The sequence below is a fragment of the Perna viridis genome, chromosome 6 (assembly GCF_037379345.1).
Source record: "Perna viridis isolate PV_CMFRI_1.1 ecotype Kerala chromosome 6, ASM3737934v1, whole genome shotgun sequence".
Taxonomy (NCBI): Eukaryota; Metazoa; Mollusca; class Bivalvia; order Mytilida; family Mytilidae; genus Perna; species Perna viridis.
In genome coordinates this window covers 27,607,317-27,625,809 of record NC_142450.1, presented here as the reverse complement: position 1 = coordinate 27,625,809, position 18,493 = coordinate 27,607,317, and the positions used below count along the sequence as shown (strand labels likewise).

Below are 18,493 nucleotides of genomic sequence, written 5' to 3'. Positions count from 1 at the left end.
ACGACCGTTGCTACTGGAGATGCGTCTCACGTCAATGTCCTGCTACTCTGACAACACTAGATAATGTTCCTGTTACCATAAACAACAACCACAACCATGACTCAGATAACATTGGTTTAGCAGCAGCAGCCTTTATTAATAAAGTAAAAAAGCGTTGCAGGGAAGAGGTGTCACCAATACCTTCCATTTTTTGATGAGGAGCTTAGTAGTCTTCGTAATAATGAGTTTGACGATGATGTCAATGAGATGATAGAGAAAATTCCGACGTTTGAAAGTTGTAAAGCTGCACTCTACAGAAGCCGTTCTAAGGTGCTACCAAAGCCACCAAAAACTCAGGCTGATATAGACCTCGATGAAAACTTCAAAAACACACCAGCCGGTGATCGCTTTCTTCTAATAGACAACACCAACAACCAACATCAGCGAATGTTAGTGTTTGCTACAGACAACAACTTGGAACTGTTATGCAACTCACAAACAGTGTTTGGTGATGGCACATTTTATTCATGTCCTGGGATGTTCTATCAGCTATATACATTAAATGGAATAACATGCAGACAATTTTTTTATATGAATATAGTGCTGATTATAAAAAAATACCATTGCTTTAATATAAAAATATGTTGTTATGTGTTATTGCTTGAAATTGTGATTTGATCAATTATTATTTCTGAAATAAAAAAAATATAAATATATATATATTTATTACTTTTTTCTATCAAACCCCTGCATATTATAAAAAAAACCTCAACAAATTGACACATTTACCTTGAATAATTATTATAGTCCCCATGGAAGAGGCCCCAATCAATTAAATAATTGCAGTAAAAACAATTGCAAAGTCTCACCTAGCCTACATGAATTTAATTACCTGTAGGTACCTGAAATACAAAATGTTGGCTAAGTGAGAAGACACCGTTTTCATACATGATGGCGCACGTGATACGTGTGGAGTGCTACCGGGTACGTGTGTAAGTGATTTTTACGGAATAGTATATAACTTTTCTAAAACATAATGTTTAAACGTTTTTATTAAATATGGATTTGGTGGTCATTCACGCTATTGAAATGAATGAAAATAGCTGATTCACATCGGAATGTTACGAGTGTTTGTTTTCATGATGGTGGGCAGTAATTTACACATATACAAGCCACGCTCAATAAGTCGCGTTCTGCTCATACACAAATCAGCCACAGTTGTGGTCTCAAAGTTGTTTAAGGACGTCATATTAGAATTGAACTTTTAACACAGACGTACACCTAGTATAATCGGAAATCTCACATTTTGCCGAAGGTCGAGACATCAGTGATATCAGTGCATTATCGATAGAGTTAGATTAATTTGAGTACACATTGACCATTACCTAATGTGTAAAAGGTAATCGCAGAAAGAAGGAAAATGAGATTTGAACATACAGGACAAACATGTTGGTTAAATTTATTTTCATAAGTTTCAATATATTCGTTATTTTCTTAGGAGGAGAGGTATTGATTTACTGTGAACCATGACAATTTATTTTTTTTTCTTCCTGCTTTATCTTCCAACTTTAAGGCTAGAATTCAATTGCATTGACTTTTTCAAACGACAACGGCCGCAGGTATTTGAAGGAATACTGGAATGTAAAATGAGCAAAAAATTATGGGAAAAATGAAAAAGACAATCGACAATAATAACAAAAGCACATAAAAACAACCATAAACATAGACACATACAAAGTTGTGCAGTGCAAATATGCATTGCATCAACAGAAATAGAAATACAGAGGGTGTCTTCCTCGAATGCTAACATTTTATATATTATCTATTCCTTGAATGCTAACAAAAATAGTTTAATAGATGTTTATATTATAACAATAGGTGTTTTTTATAACAATTAAAATGATTTTAAGTATTTAACTGTTGAGATTAATTTGTGAAGTTGATAAATGGAACATTTTATACCTTTTTTATATGGAAAACAACAGATTTTTAAAATATGTAAGAATATAATAAAATTGAATTATAAAAAAATTGGAAAATATAATAAAATTTTACCATTGTTTTAACTTTTATTTTATGAAGTGTATAAATTATAAACAAAGGTATTTAAGAAATTCAGCAATTTAACATCAATAAACCTTATTTCAAACTCTGAATTTTATCTTAATTATTTATTTCAATCTTTAACTAATTAATATGAATATATTTATTTTCTACTTTTTATGCCTAACGTGATATCAAATTATAGTATTACATATGTAAGAGTATAGTCCTTAAAGCACTTACAGCAAAAACGGATCTTCTACATTGTGTTGCTATTATATTTTATTAAACTGAACCAAAACTCATACTTAGTAACTATTCTAGTACTAGTATTCCTACATAAAGTAGAATGATAGATTGAAATATCTTCAATTTATTGGACTACAAAAATAATTCAAAAGTCTACTGTGCTATACATGTACATGTATGATTTTGTAAAGAAATGCTAAAGTCGAAACAGCCAAAAAAAAAAAAAAAAACAAAAAAAAAAACCAACATTTTAACAACTGGAATAACTATCTGAAATATGAACTGAAATAAGTCACCAGTAATTTACCTATCTGTTAATTAGTATGAATGTTTTGATAAGCATGCATCTTTGTTGTGATAACCTCTCACACCTATTCCTTCAATTGAACGCCAACAAAATTTTACAAGTAAATTGTCGGTAGATCAAAGGATGTTGGCATTCGAGGAATAAACCTTACACAGGAAGTCGTAAGGCTTCTGTGGAAGGGGTTGAGATTAGGCTATCCATAAAACCTAGTTTAACCCACATTTTCCCTTTCAAATGGCTGTACCAAGTCATTTTCATTTTCCGTTTATTCTTGACTTGGCCATTTTATGTATTATGTGTATGATATTTACCTCCAGTTTATGATTTTGAGTTTGGTAATTTTGTTATTACCTTTATATCATTTTTTGATAGGTTCATTTTACGTACATTTGGTTACATGTGTGTTTTAATAAACTGAGGTCCGAGTTTGCTTGCGCATGTAGGTGATGAGGGTCCAGGTTTGGTCGTTTGCAATGCGTTGTAATTATTTTACATAAGTTGTTATAACTAATGTCACTATTGAAATTTCATTGTTATTCTTTCAGGAAGGATAAATTTTCTATTTTAAAGCATTTAAACCCGCCAAAGCACCAAGCTTCGCAGAGTACTTATATGAACAGATGTCTTTCCAAGCCTACAGTACAAAACTACTTTATTCTTTTCTAGCAATCATTTATATACCGTTTGTTGAAGCGGTTTTAAACTTCATTTCTAAATTCATATTTATATTAATTTCCTTACTTTTTGAAGTTGAAACTTCTTTCCATGATAATATAATGATCGATATAAATCACCAATTGTGTAAGAAACACTATACTACAATGTAAATGTGGGTTACATTTACCTGATTTATTAATAAGCAACACATATATTGTACATATGTTTACTTAAGTTATGATTTACAATCATACAGAGTATGAACACAAAACCATCCTATTCAGTATTGAATAAATGCAGAAGAAATTGATATTGATATTAATTTTATTTTCTTTTTTTTTTTCACAAGACGAAAATATTTGACACTTTGTGGTAATTAATGTAGTTTGGAATGGAATGCTGTCAAGAAGGGTAATTCATCCAGCCCACAAAGTGCTCCATTCGATACACATTCGTGCTGCATTATGAAAAAAAAATGATTTAAGCTTTAATTTCCACAAAGTTTTGACACTGAACATCCTTTAAAGCACCATCTGATAAAGTTTAGGTTTACACGTACATGTAGCTCCCAGCCATTTTTTTTTTCGTCATTATTTCAGCAGCTGTTTCATCCAGTCAGTTTTCCGTGCCTCTGTGACCACGAAAGTTGTCACTTGAAAGCGATGTGTCAAGAGGGATAACTCTATTCTATCTAAAGAGAAAGAAAAACTATGACTCGTCGAATTACTCAAAATAATATAAAAATTAATTTGTTTTGAACATGATTAAATCACTAGCTAGACATAAATCAATTATGTAATAAACATGTATGTATTTAAACCATTGTCTAAAACATCACTGAAACAATGGCTTCAAATTTCCACAATCAAGATTTTTTAACAAATATTTCACGAACATCTTGCCCAATTTAAATGCTGTCATACATTGTACAATGTATCAAGCTCTGTCCACATTGACCTGAATAGCACCAGTTATGATCAGATGACACCGGTAAAATATTGACTTGGTGAATGCAGGTTATTTGTTCTTCCATGTGAAAATTCAATAGAAAAGTACAATATAGCAAATATTCCGTGATACTTCGGGTCGTCTTGTGGCAATATATGGACTGTGAGGTCCCCCACGCCCCCCCCCCCCAAAAAAAAAATAAAATTCAACGGACCTCAGTACACTGACATTTCATTCTAGATATTGTTATGGGGGACGACTAACTGTTCCATATGTTGTGAAAGGGCACTCAGCGTTATGAAATATTTGCTTATTAATGATACAGAATAATATAACGATTCAGCGATTCTATTAGATATCAGAAAAATACATGCTTAAATAGATAAGAACACAACTTACCTTCCTCACTGGAACTCACATCTTTGATAGTTTTAAGAGGTGCACAAATCATCGATCCATTGAAATAACATTTCATTTTCTACATGCACTCCAGAATTTCCATCATGTAATGCATTTAGCGAACTATTTTTCCCGGTGTCTTGTCGCCAATTGCCTTCTGTGGTTTTCTTTTGGTCATACGTAACTGCAATGTCCGGTTTTGACCTTTGACTTTCATTTTCATGTAGAATTTTCATTAAATGGCGAATGTAGGTCGATGTTTTCTTCAAGATATCCACTCTGCTCATTTTAGTTGTCGTCCATTCCTCGGGAAGTTTGTTTTTAAGTTCTAGAAATATCGAGCTGATTTTTCGGACTCGATTCCTTTCACGATAGTTTCTGGTGCATTTGCTTTCCGAAGTCATGTCTAGTGAACAATTCGTTATAAGCGAAGTACACCGAAGATTTTGAATGATGCTTTTTATACAATTCGGATTGTTTTGTTTGCTAGCTTGTAATTTACGCTGTTGTATAGTCTTAAATTATTTCAAATTACTTCAAATTATCAAATTTCAAAATTTTCATTGCTTGAACTTTAAAAGATAAGATGCCGAAAATTATTGGAAAAAGGTGGTTGTTTGGACTTTGTTTATGACAAATAGCATCAATTTTATATCGTTAGCACCCCGCGGTTCCTCACAACTTGATAAACGATGCAATCATTGTCCGAACCGTCAAACGAAAGCGTCGTTCACAGTTTGTGTTTTTAGCGGAAGTATGAGATTGTAATGGTGAGTTGTAATTATGATATAATTTCGAATCCAATATTTTCAGGCATCTTTGTTGTATTTTGAAAATCGATGAAATCAGCATTTGAATAAAAAAAAATAACTGTTTATAAAACAATAATTGTTGTTATAATGATTCTATTATTATTATTATTATTATTATTATTAAGGCTGCTCATTGTTTTTATTCTAGCTGTCTTTGTAGTTTTTATTGCATATTTCCTTTTTTTAATAATTGTTACAATATTATTATTGTTATTCTTTCTTTGATCCTGAAGACTGGAAAAATATATTTAGATGAAAATAAAACATTATTTAAGTTTTTTTTTAAGAAATAAAAAGATAGTATTAAAAGAAATATAAAACTTTTAATGGAGCGAGACGAACATACGTGGAACAGCAGTTGTCTCCCTTAGCACCAGTTTGATTTTTTTAAGTACATGTATTTGATACAATAGTTTTCAGATTTATCACTTTTCTTATTATTTATGCACACAATTTTGCTAACTTTCCTCTTGTATGGAACGATTCTGCATAACCAAAGTATTGTTTTCCATTAAATTTTCATGGGGTTAAACGAGATGTTCCTATCCTACATAAATCATACATAAATAAATGCTTATAATGGAACTTAAATGCATAAGTATTCAATTTGTCTTACCATTCTTTGCATTGAAGCGCGTTTATTTACATCAAGTTCTAGTCTCCCTTCCAGGAAATTACTTGAAAAGACTAGTGCCAGTTTCTAATACAATCTTTCTGTTTTGTCTCTGAAGTGCAACAACTAAATGATGAAGACTGATCATGTGATCTGATTAGTGAAAAAAGATGGGTTTGAACTTGTTGAAGACCTTTTGGTGATCTTCATTTACTATTTTGTATTTAGGTTATCCGCCGGTGCTTTTGTTACGTTTCACCATATCCGTTCTTTTTTTTATTGTAAATGTTTCTGAATTGCGTCTTATTACATGGATGTATAACTACCTGTCTGATCTTTATAGCGATAACTGCATAAAAACCCAATTGTTTAAAGTGCCTACGTCAGCAACTGAATAAACAATCTAACATTTGATAATGTGCAAAAATCTGAAAAGTTTATTTTCATTTCATTTGCCTGTGTTGCATTTTGTGAAATGTATACATGTACACGTATCCGAGGTGATGTGCGGGGAAAGTGGTATACGTACATATTAACAAATAACTTGAGTTTTGTAAAGTATATATATACATGTAGCTAGGATAAGTGTGGGGAAGGGGGTATAAGATGTTGGGTCTTGTGTTGACTTTTATAAAGTATATATGTACATGTAGCTGAGATGGTGTGTGGGGTAGGGGTATACGTACATAAAAACAAATCACTAGACCTTTTTTGAATTACATATACATGTAGCTAAGATGATGGGTCCGTGTTGACTTTTGTAAAGTATATATTTACATGTAGCTAAGATGATGTGTAGGGTAGGGGTATGCTTACATAAATAATGACTTGACTTTTGTAGAGTATACATGTACATGTACAAATATAAATACTAGTCGGAATGTATCTTTCATATAGTGGGGAAAGGATAAATTGTTTCCTATTGACTTACCGAATCGAGGCGCATTTTGTGTTGGAAAGGAGCTTTCGTATATTTTTTTTCAAAATCAAGATTACGAAAAATTTAATTCTATCGAACAATCGCCAGGTCAATCTTGTTTTCATGCATAAATGCATATGTGTGTGTTTTTTTTTAAACAATGTGTTGAACTACTGTACCATTAATCTTTTCTCCAAGTTAAGAGGCTTTTGATTTGCACATCATAATAGGCAGTGGGACCGTTTTAGGATCGAGTGGGTCATGATGTGGGGGATATGTTCATTTGCCGTACTGTTTCATTTTGTCTTGAACTTTTGTCTCTGACCTACATGTACTAGAAACACACGAAAGTCCTTGCTAATACCATTGACATTTTTCGATTGATTGATTGATTGATTGAATGCGTGGTTGATTAAACATGACATACATGTATGTAACTGATCAAAAACCATCACAAACCGTTTAAGATTGTAAACCATATTAATTAATTCATTAGTATTGCACTAAAAAAGCCATTAATTATAAAATCAATAAGATAGTAACATCACTCAACAAGGGCAAATGGTCCTTTCGACTCGTCAACAGAGAATTGAGAAGAAAGAGATTTTAGAACGTTTGAGCGAGACTGTAACCGTCTTAGACGTTCTTCCTTAATTATTTGTCGAGTGTCCATACTTTGTTCCTCCACAAGTTTGTCCAAGGCTCGCTTTCTCGCCGTTTTAGAGAACGCCATTGCAGCCTTAACAACTGTTGTCAAGGAAACAAGTCTTTTTGTTTCTGGAATAGGAGCGTTCTCGGCTGCCACATATTTTCGCCAATTACTAGGCTTTCGTTGTCCATTAGAGTCTAAACTAACATCGCCAACGCTCCCCCACATGTTTGAAATAACTGAACTATCAAATCCAGATGCAAGAGAATTGATACTGACTTTACGTTGACGTGAGCCAGCAATCGAACCTTGTTGTATTATTCGACCACTACTGTCAGTTTCTATGTCAGACGTTTGGTTCGTACTACCAGAAATTCTTCGCGTTCGCAGAATTCCGTTCTCTGGTTTTGTCTTACCGCTAGGAATAACAAATGGTTGTGGATCTGTTCTTTGCCCCCCGTTACAATGAGTATTTTTGTCGGAAATTTCTTCTTCCTCTAAAATTTGATTAATCAACTGTTTAACAGACGGACTGACTAAATTATCACTTTCTCTGTCTTCCTCAACGGATTCAAGCCCATGTCCATTGCCAATCACTAGCTGAGAGTTAGAGGTAGATAATTTTGATGAAGACTTTTCGGAGAAGTTTGAATTAGTTTCATAAAGACTTCCAGTGTCTTTATAAATATCTGATCTCCTCTGTGCTTTACCGTAATAAGCTGTTGATGGTCTAATAGGCAAAGAGACCTGTCGTTCGTACGACACTGTTGCTTTTGCTGTGTGAGGCCGTAAAACTTTACCATTTGTAACAGCACTACGTGATTTTAAAAACCTATTTAAGTTTTTCCTATCTGACTTTTTAACTGAAATGACTGAGTTTTTGAAAACGTTTTTATAACTTTCCAAGAGTTCTTCCTCAAAGCGCTCAATGTCTGCCACTTTGCTCATATCCGGTAACGGAGGCAAATTATAAAGCTCCTCTGCAGTGATGAAAACTTCGTCATCTGAATCCGAAGATTGTGATGAACTTCTAAGGTATTTTGACTGTAAACTATAATCACATGGAGTCCTTGCTCGCGAGGAACTACGCGCCGATTTTGCACTATTCAATCTCTTAAAAGAAGAGTTAGACCTAACAAATGAGTCATTTCTATAATCCTCTCTTTCTTCACTTGGAATAGCTTCGTCACTAAAGCCGGTCGTCCTTTTAATGTGTGCAAAGTCTTTTACTACTGCCTTTTTCTCACGATCGATTTCATGAACTAGAGAAAGTTTTTCTCGATCGTATTTCCGAATAATAAAGTCTAGTCTGGCCTTTTCCATTCTGTTCATGCGGTCTACGCGCAAGAACTTTTCGTTGTATTTTGACGGCATCTTGACCTGAAAAAGATGAAATTTCATTAAATATCTGCATGAAGCCTTAACAAGTTTTGCTATGTTTTTCTAAGTGTATAAATATGTTTTGTATTTTTTTTTAACGAAAAACGAAAATGATTTGTAAAAAAATGCACATGTACATTTGCACAACTGCACTGAGGTAAAATGGCAGATTTTCAAAATCTCATTAAGTATGCTTTCTATTTTAAAAATTCGGAGTATTTACAATTGATTTCAAATTATCTGCGAAACTATAATCAGCATTTGTTCTTGACAATGGATCTCATTATGAACAATTCAATTGATACACGGTATTCTGGTACTATATAACTGTTTCTTGTAATGTGTACAACTGCCTACAAACTTTAGTAATCCATCGTGATGTTTATCATAGCCATATAGTATACGTGAGGGACATGTCACTTGATTGATCATTGTTCATATGCCAATTCTTATTGACTGATTGCAACAGTGTTGCTTCCCCCCCACCCCCCACCCCCCAAAAAAAAAAAAAAAAACGATTTGGCATATGTATTGTATGATCATTAATTTTGTCCCTCGACACAAAATAACATTAAGATTAGAAAGAAAGTGAACTAAATATGAATGTCCGAAAACGACTGGTGTTGGAATGAACAATACTGGGCAGACTCTCATTGAATGAATTATTCAAAGGCTATATGGAAATGCAGTAAAATATGATGATAGCCAATTCTTCGGTGATTCCTAATTCAGAAATGTATTGTTTTTTTTTTTTATTTTAATTAGATTTCGTCTTGTATATGTACAATTAAGCCAATCAAAAATGAACACATTTTACACGCTACTTCTAAAACTCCTTTTACGATTTCATGTACTTTATAAATCGAACCCTAAACATCAGACATGAAAAAAAATATAAAAATGGCTGTTTGAAAAATATGAATAAGCCTACCTCTAAGCACAACATAAGAATACTAAAGATATACATGCAACCCCATGGATGTTTTAATACTTGTAAGTTGGTTCGGAATATTTAAGAATTTCCTGTGTGGGATAAAAAAACCTCCGATGTGGGATACGACATTATACACTCATCATGCGTCAGAGATCACCAAAAGCGCCATTTATACCCGCCATTTCAAATTTGATATTTTATTCATCAGTTTATCAGCTTTTATATTTATTTAATCGTTGAAGAAACACATTTACTGCATGTATGAAAGAGAAAATCAATTCCTCAAATTTATGAAGTAAAAGATGAAAACCGCAAGAGAATCATGGTTAGCTTCGATCAAAAACCTATTTTTTAATTTTAAGTTAAAGGTGCGACGGAAGTGATGAAGCGAGTGAAAAACGGTCATTATACTCGGTTATAAGCTATATACAAATAGGTACTCTATCAAATCATATACTATTGTATATAAAAAATGAATTTTACAAATCATTTTAATGATGCAAAGAGTAATGATGCATAGAAGTAGAACTATATTTATATAAACAAACGAAATTTACAATTTCAATTATAACATTTCTCCGAAAAAAAATTGTATCCAATTCTACATTGTATCGAAATTATGATCGGTCTGTAGTTAAAACAGTCATATATACACAAATACACAAGTATGTGTTAAATAAAATTTGAATTTAGTAATAAATTTATATGTTATAATATGTGACTACATTTTTTATCTGACATATAGGTTACATGTTGGTACCTTGTTGTTATACGAACATCATATACAAATTTACTACAATCGGAAGTAAGCCCGTCTTTTATCATGGGAGAAGCAATGATGTACACTTTATAAATTCCTTACTGTACTGATATTAAATCAAAACAATGAAGAAAATGCACAGAAAAGTAACAAAGATACTAGTAACAAAAAGGGAAGTAATTGATTAATAATGACTGATTGATAATAGTGACTGATTGATATTAATGACTGATTGATAATAATGACTGATTAATACTAATGACTGATTAATACTAATGACTGATTGATAATGACTGATTAATAATAATGACTGATTGATAATAATGACTGATTGATAATAATGACTGATTGATATTAATGACTGATTAATAATAATGACTGATTAATACTAATGACTGATTGATAATAATGACTGATTTATAATAATGACTGATTTATACTAATGCCTGATTTATAATGACTGATTAATACTAATGACTGATTGATTATAATGACTGATTTATAATAATCACTGACTAATACTAATGATTAATTGATAATAATGACTGATTGATACTAATGTCTGATTGATAATAATGACTGATTGGTACTAATGAATGATTGATAACAATGACTGATTTATAATAATCACAATGATTGATTCATAACATAAAATCATTACTTATTATATAAAAAAAACAGTATGCTTATGCTGATAATAAAAAATTCAATGTATTATGAAGCAACATGTACTAAACCTTGACAAAAATTTCCATTGGCCAAAGTATTCATTTGGCCAATGCGTTTGCAGTATGAATATCTTATAATAAAAGTCCTTCCTTTTTCGTGTACTGTTCGAGATTTGAGCGTAGTACTGAAGAGACATTAGAACAATACACCAAAGTGGCACGACAAATAAGGTCTATATTTTTAGAAAATTTTTGGTTTGCATATTGACCTACAACCACTTGTACATATTTTATTCACAAAGAGAACACAAAACATTTTTGTAAAGTTTTCCGAAATTTCAAAAAGTTAACTTACCGCTTCCGTTGAATATCCGTTTTAAGTTCAACTGTTTAAATAAACTACTAGGGGATCAAAGCGACTATCGATCCGGATCATTTCTCCGATCCATTTCTCTCTTTTAATCACGCCTCAAACCTAGAACAAAGATAACAGTCATCAAATGTAATCTTTTTACTCCTCTTCAATCAATCTTGGGTAATCATACTAGACGTCTACCATAAAGTTACATCGATTATTGGAAAATGTGTCTTATAGTTTACGAACGGAGAGAACTATTTAAAATTATGGATCATAAATTTTAACAAATTATGGACATTTAAATGGGGGTGATTTTGAAGTTTACTCACTAGGAGCGCTAATAGGATCTTAATTTTGTGAGAAATTTGTTAACTTCAAATTAAATATTACAAAATTTTTAAAACGGTTATTAAGATTTATCAATTTGAACACAATGTAACTAATGTACAACTTTAGACTATACTTAAATATTATTATATGCACTTAAAACACTCGTTTGAAAATATCACTCATTAGCTATCACAGTTTCTTATTGTTTTTGTTACGACTTAAACATTCCGTCTGTTCTACTGACTGAGCAAATAAATTTATCCTGAAATTAAAAACATATTTTGGTTTTGCTTTTACAACAGTGTACATATTGTACATGTACATGTTGTTTCCATAAATTAACAGGATTTTTACAGTACCCTTACATTTTCATTTGAAATTGAGTACCAGCCCTCATTGTTACATTGTACTGGATGCGATCGTCATTACGGATTCCATAATATTCTATCAATGCAGTCATAATAAACGATATTACAATATTGTAATCGGACTTAGAAAAAACCACTTCCATATATAAAAATTCGATAATTAAGTATAATCATATGTTTGTATCTTGAATGGTAGCATACAAATGTATATTGTTTTAGCTACTGCAAAAGCATGTAATAGATATTTTGCTATTTGTATGGCAAGAAACTTCAGGAAACGACGCCGATCTACACTTACATGTATATGAAACCTGAACACTAAATGATGGCGTCATTAAAAGATCTGGAACTATTAATATTCAAGTCAACATTTTTCAGTTTGTTATAAATTGAACAAAATAAAGTGAAACATTCTCAAGTTATTTCGAATTCTCACAAGTAAACACGAATCTTGGAATAAAGTTTAATAAGAGTCATTACCTATCGTAGATGTTTATCATTGTTGTAAATTTAGACGAATTGGACCAAGATGAACAATGGATTTTTTCTCACATGTTTAAGTGCCAAATCTAATTCCGGCAAAATGTAATGATAAGTTCATAAAAGAAGAAAATAAAAAATTCCTTGATAAAAAATGACAGAGTAAAACTGTCAGTGTTACCTGGTATTAATAGAGAAGATATAGGACTACATAGCATTAGATTATAGTGTAATTGTCGACCTTGCATACTCAATATATTGCATACAATCGCAACAATAGCACTTTTAATAGCTTTCTAAAGAACAAGGTAAACGAATCGCTTTATTTTGATAAAATTTAAAGTTTGAATCGAAATCTATTATTTAGGCCCCAATTACAAATCGATTTCGGATATTTTTACCAGTCAAATTAAACAAATTTATGTTACAGGGCTAAACCCAACTTATAGTGAACAAAAACAACCCCTGCAATTAGATAAAAGTTTAAAGAATAACGATCTTTTTAACTAGACTGCATTAGATCGTTTATGTAACCTGGGAACATTTGCGTGCTGGAACTATTTGCATAATGTTCAGTTTCCCTGATCATAATCATTCTTGTCTAAAAGAAAAGAAAATGAACGATAAAATCTGGCACTTTTTTCAGAACCAAGTTGGCATTAGTTATTTAAACTTTCGAAGTAAAAAATCAATGTGTATCTCGTTAGCTCCGTCAATAGTTTGGGTTTGATTTAGAGCCGTTTCTTGTATTACCGGAAAAGTCGTCATGCCCTGCTATTAACCGGTTTCCCTGCGTCAATATTTAGACATTATTGAGCTTAAATTTTAGATATCCATACATCCGAACATATCGGGATGGTGTTCATTGCCATTTGTTGTTCTTTCTGTTGTTTTTTTTTTGTGTGTGTGATTTTATTTCATTTACCGTTTTTTTTTCTAATATTGACAGGACATGGGAACTGCATGATATCCCAGATTTAAATTATGAAAGATGGACATTCTAGATATTATGTATTTGGCTAGTATAGGTTGCATTGTAGCTAGCATTCCAATACCCGGCAGTATTTCGTTTGAGTTTCATGACAACACGAAATTCTTTTGTGTAGTTTTATTTCAATTTACTAGACACCCTGATAACATCAAGATCTTCTTAACGTGAGTACTATGCTCTTAACAACACAAACTTCAATAAGAACACATAGAGCACTTAATATTGACCCCCAAATTTAAACGTAAATGAATAAAACAAGTGAAAAATGTCATTTTAATTTGTATTTTAATAAAACGAAACGTCATAAATTTAAGGTCTTTTGACCTTCCACCTACGTTAAAGCTCAGACTGGGACTATAATGATATCGTTGTTAAGATCTTTTATACCACCCCTGTGGTACAATGACGGGTAACTGTCAACTACTGTAGAGCCAATGAAATGTGTGTGTCATATTTGTCTGTATTGAAGTACATGTATTATACATGTTTGCTACAATATCGTGTTGTTTACTATCTTATTCGTCGAGAGGGTCCGAGGGGCATATTATTGGTTGATTGATTGATTGATTGATTATTGGGGTTTAACGCCCGAGCAACAATATTTCAGTTATATTCAGGCGATGATCATGTAATGGATGAAAAATGAACATGAAATGATGATGATGTAATGAAAAAGGGACGGGACACAAGGATAATATGGTCAACAGTTTTTTTTATTGCCACTAGAAAAGGGATGGATGGGTAGGTTCGGCAATGTTGTCTCCTGTGGCGGAGCACAAAGGTTCCTACTCCCGAGGTGCATTTTAAAAGCAATGCATCATTACAAGTTGTGCCAGTACATGTAAAAGCATCAATAGCATACATACATGTATACAATTTGTACATGTATGCATTTTTATACAGGTTGCTGCATGTGATGTTAAGATGTTTAACCGGGGAAATTGATCGGTTATAAATACGGAATTCCAAATTCTAACTTTTATTTAGCAACGAACACATCGACCAAAAACTACCAAATTGCAATAAAACATTACCCCCAAAAAGGCTAAAGTGATTAAAGGGGTGTTACGTGTTAAGGGAATCCAAGGTGATCAATCTAAGCTAAACAAAACAATGAAAACATTTTGTTTTTCAAAAAGAGTGGGTTGGGGCTCGTCATTTTCCTATACGTTCTTTTTTAAAATGTCATCGTGTCTGTAGGTTTTTCGGACATTAATGTGTTTTTTTATGAAGTCTTTTCATATGCAATAAATAGTAACAGTATACAGGTATATTATATTATTTGGACTCACTTTTATCAATTTGTTTTACGTTTTATTACTATTTTATTTGTATTTAGTTCCTATTTTTTGCCTTTTAAACGTGGCTATCGTTCACAAATATATTATTCTTATTGACGTTTAATTTTAGCCACTTCACAACATAATTTATTTTTATATTATATTACATTTGTACAGTATAAACTGCAGCGGTTAAATCATTTATTTTGGATACAGTTTTAATGTATGCTGGCGTAATGATATGCAGTATATACATGCCACATACCTGGTCAAAATGTAGTTTCTAGACATCAGTTACGAATATGAAATCAAAACGGGAGGGTTGATCAATAACTGTATACTCGGTGTATACAATATTCTCCTAAAGCACGCTCTCATAAGACCAATTTACCATATAGAAATTATAGCTGTGTTTACAAACATGCACTGCATGAGGTAAATACTCCAGATATGAATTTAGAATTGATAATAGTTGATAAAGAGTGGATTTTTAAATAAATTGTTTAAATATTCGATCTTTAAGATACTTATAGGCTACACTTAAATTTATAGATCTTTTCCCGACATTGAAACATAGATATATTGAATGCTGTAAGACTTCTCAATTTAACAGTCGGTAATATACTTGTAAAAGAACATTCTCTTTTTCGAGTATACCGGAAAAGGAGAGGGTGTTATTAGAAAACTTCAAGTCTCATCTTGTTTGCTTCATTCTAGGTTTCAAAAGAAACATTAGGATTTTTTTAAATCTTCCTATGTTATGTATCTAGTCTTAATGCTGTTGACAACTTGCAGCGCGTGTATATCATACAGAAATTGCCAGTATTTATATGATTCAAATCGGTATTTTTTTATTTTTTATTTTTTATTTTATTTATTTATTTATTTATTTATTTATTTATTTTTTTGCATTTTGCATTTTGACAACAAATTATTGAGTGATGTTTTAATTTTAGATTCCCATAATTAACCTTTAATTTTATTATACATGTACATGTAGCAGTTTTGTTTTGGTATACAAAACACCAAAAAAACATTCCAAACTCTGGTCATGGTTAAACCTACCCCATACCGCGTTTGACGTAGTCGAATTAAATCTTATGATGTGTGGTGTCAAAAACATATTTGATTTGTATATGAAGTGTGAAAAATAATTGACAGTTTTAAGAAAACTTGTTCAAAACTGGCAAAAGAAAAAAAGGTAATTAAATGTGTAAACATAATTTCTATTTTTCTATATGCATAAGGCCAATACGTTTAATTGGCAAGATGAATGGGAAATCATATGAATGAAATTAAAAGCTTATGAAAGTGAAATATTTATGATCGTATAATTGTTATCAATTGAAATATGAACTCTATAATTATTTTTTTAGAGTTGAACATAGGAGTAAAACAGCGATTGTTACTAGTAAAATAAAAATCTCGAGAAGTTTATTAAACGTATTCAGTCTCTCTAGATCTGAGATTTAATGTAACCGAACGCATGTGTAGAGCCCGATGATTGAATTAATGAAGTAGAAGAGTAATCAAGGGAACCAAGATTATAGCGGTAATCAAAAGAATGTAATCCAGGGACAAAGACCAGACATGGAAAACAGACATACACAACAAAGAACATAAAGTAACTAAAATAATACATACAAAGTAACAAAAGCAAATGAGCAACTCGGACTCCACTAGAAACTGGGAGCATGGACCAGGTGCACCGGTAGGGTAAGCGTCCTCAGCGTTTATAGAAAAACCTGCCGCATTGCTCATAAAAGTCAAGTCCGGGATAGACGAAAGAGGAAAGGAGAACTATGACACGTTGAACAGATCAGTTTTCATGGCGCAGATGGATACACCGTAACGATCCACGAGTTCATGATGACGACCATAAAACTTTTGTAGTGATGACTTCAATCTTGTAGCAACATAACCCTGTTCCAGAAGCCTATTTGTTAGAGTTCTAGCGCGATACAAAAAGTCTGCGTAGTAAAGTGCCATTTGTAGCTGTACAAAATAAAGTTTGTAAATGAGGGAACGTAGACGAAAGTATTTAAAATTCTGATGAAGAAAATTTTATTTTCACAGTCATATTAGTTTTAACTGTTAGTTGAATGATGCTTCTTTGCAAGGCAGTCGTGGGTACACGTTTTCAAATGTGTCCGTACGACTGTTTGTCTGTACAATAAATCATATAGTATGCATACATTCTCGCTCGTAAAGCTTTGAATGAGGAGACATTATTTGACTCTTTTAACAACTATGAGTTTTTTCTTCCGAATACATTCTAGTTTAAGACTTACAAGTAGCTATGACCAATTAAGAGCTAGGGTCTTAGTAATTAATAAATTTACTCCGCTTTTATTTCCAAAACAGTCACTAAGTTCAGCACGTATACTATTACAGTTCATTTTTACCAAGTACAAACTGTATATAAATTATAATGATATTTTTTGTACAGTGAGTATTAACTTATCACCAAAAAGTACATGTATTTAAACCATAATAAATGCGCAACAATAATTGTTATAAGATTTCCTCTCTTTCTGCGTAACGGACATGTTATATTATATATGTACTTTTGGCATTTAAAAATTTATTCTAGTAAGCAAATACTTGCGCTGTGTATTGTTTCGGTAAAATATAAGATAAATAACATTGTCTTACCTTAGAAGTTAATTTTCATGTTAATTCTTTTCGTCGCATTAAATGATACTGCGAATTCTATTATATCCTAATGAATAATAAATTACAAAGTGTTAAAAAAAGGTGTTTAAAGCACTCCAGCTGGAGCACGAAACCAACAGGAGGTCGTTCAGTAAACACGAAAAACTACAATATCGAATGAAGCTTGCCTTTGGTTGGTTTCTAGCTACTGTTGGTCAATATTTGTTCACCAACCGGATTAGGTGTGCGTCAACAGTCATGCTACGAATCCAAATTAGTTTACAATCCATCCGCCTTCTTCATTCACTTAGCTATTGTCATTTGAGCAAGCATTCAGCTAGAACAAAACAGGATCTATCATGATTCAAATTTTGATTCGGATAAAGTTGTGAATTGAATGTGATCATTATACTAAAGTTTCTTTCTATGTGTGACTTAACGAGAATGTGAATTGCGTATTCAAAAGTCTATGTTTGTAGAGACTGAATTGTAAATTTACCAGCGGTGCTTCACAGTTTAAAACCTTTAACATAGTCAAATGATTTTTTAAAAATCTAGACCTTTTATTATGTAATTCAGATATTTAAAATATTGAAAAGGGGAAAATAATTGAGTCTTTTAGATATGAATATCTAATATCAATACACATTAGTCGATCCGTGTTAAAATTTTTCTAATCCGAAAATTTCTTAATTGAAAATTACCTATTTTAGA

The 18,493-nt window shown here is 31.9% G+C and overlaps 1 protein-coding gene across 2 annotated transcripts; it reads right to left on the bottom strand.

The window, feature by feature from the left end:
• Positions 1–7,387: 7,387 nt before the first annotated feature.
• On the bottom strand, positions 7,388–18,096 carry LOC148614340 (uncharacterized). Of its 2 annotated transcripts, XM_088588423.1 has the most exons (3): positions 17,780–18,084; positions 11,673–11,792; positions 7,388–8,955 (listed from the first exon to the last, which is right to left on the bottom strand). In XM_088588423.1, the coding sequence occupies exon 3, from the start codon at positions 8,947–8,949 to the stop codon at positions 7,471–7,473; it is 1,479 nt and encodes a 492-aa protein (XP_088444549.1). In that variant the 5' UTR covers positions 8,950–8,955; positions 11,673–11,792; positions 17,780–18,084; the 3' UTR covers positions 7,388–7,470. The 2 variants fall into 2 exon arrangements, with proteins under 2 accessions (XP_088444549.1, XP_088444550.1); XM_088588424.1 differs by lacking the exon at positions 11,673–11,792 and having other exon boundaries at positions 17,780–18,096.
• Between the last annotated feature and the right edge of the window lie 397 nt (positions 18,097–18,493).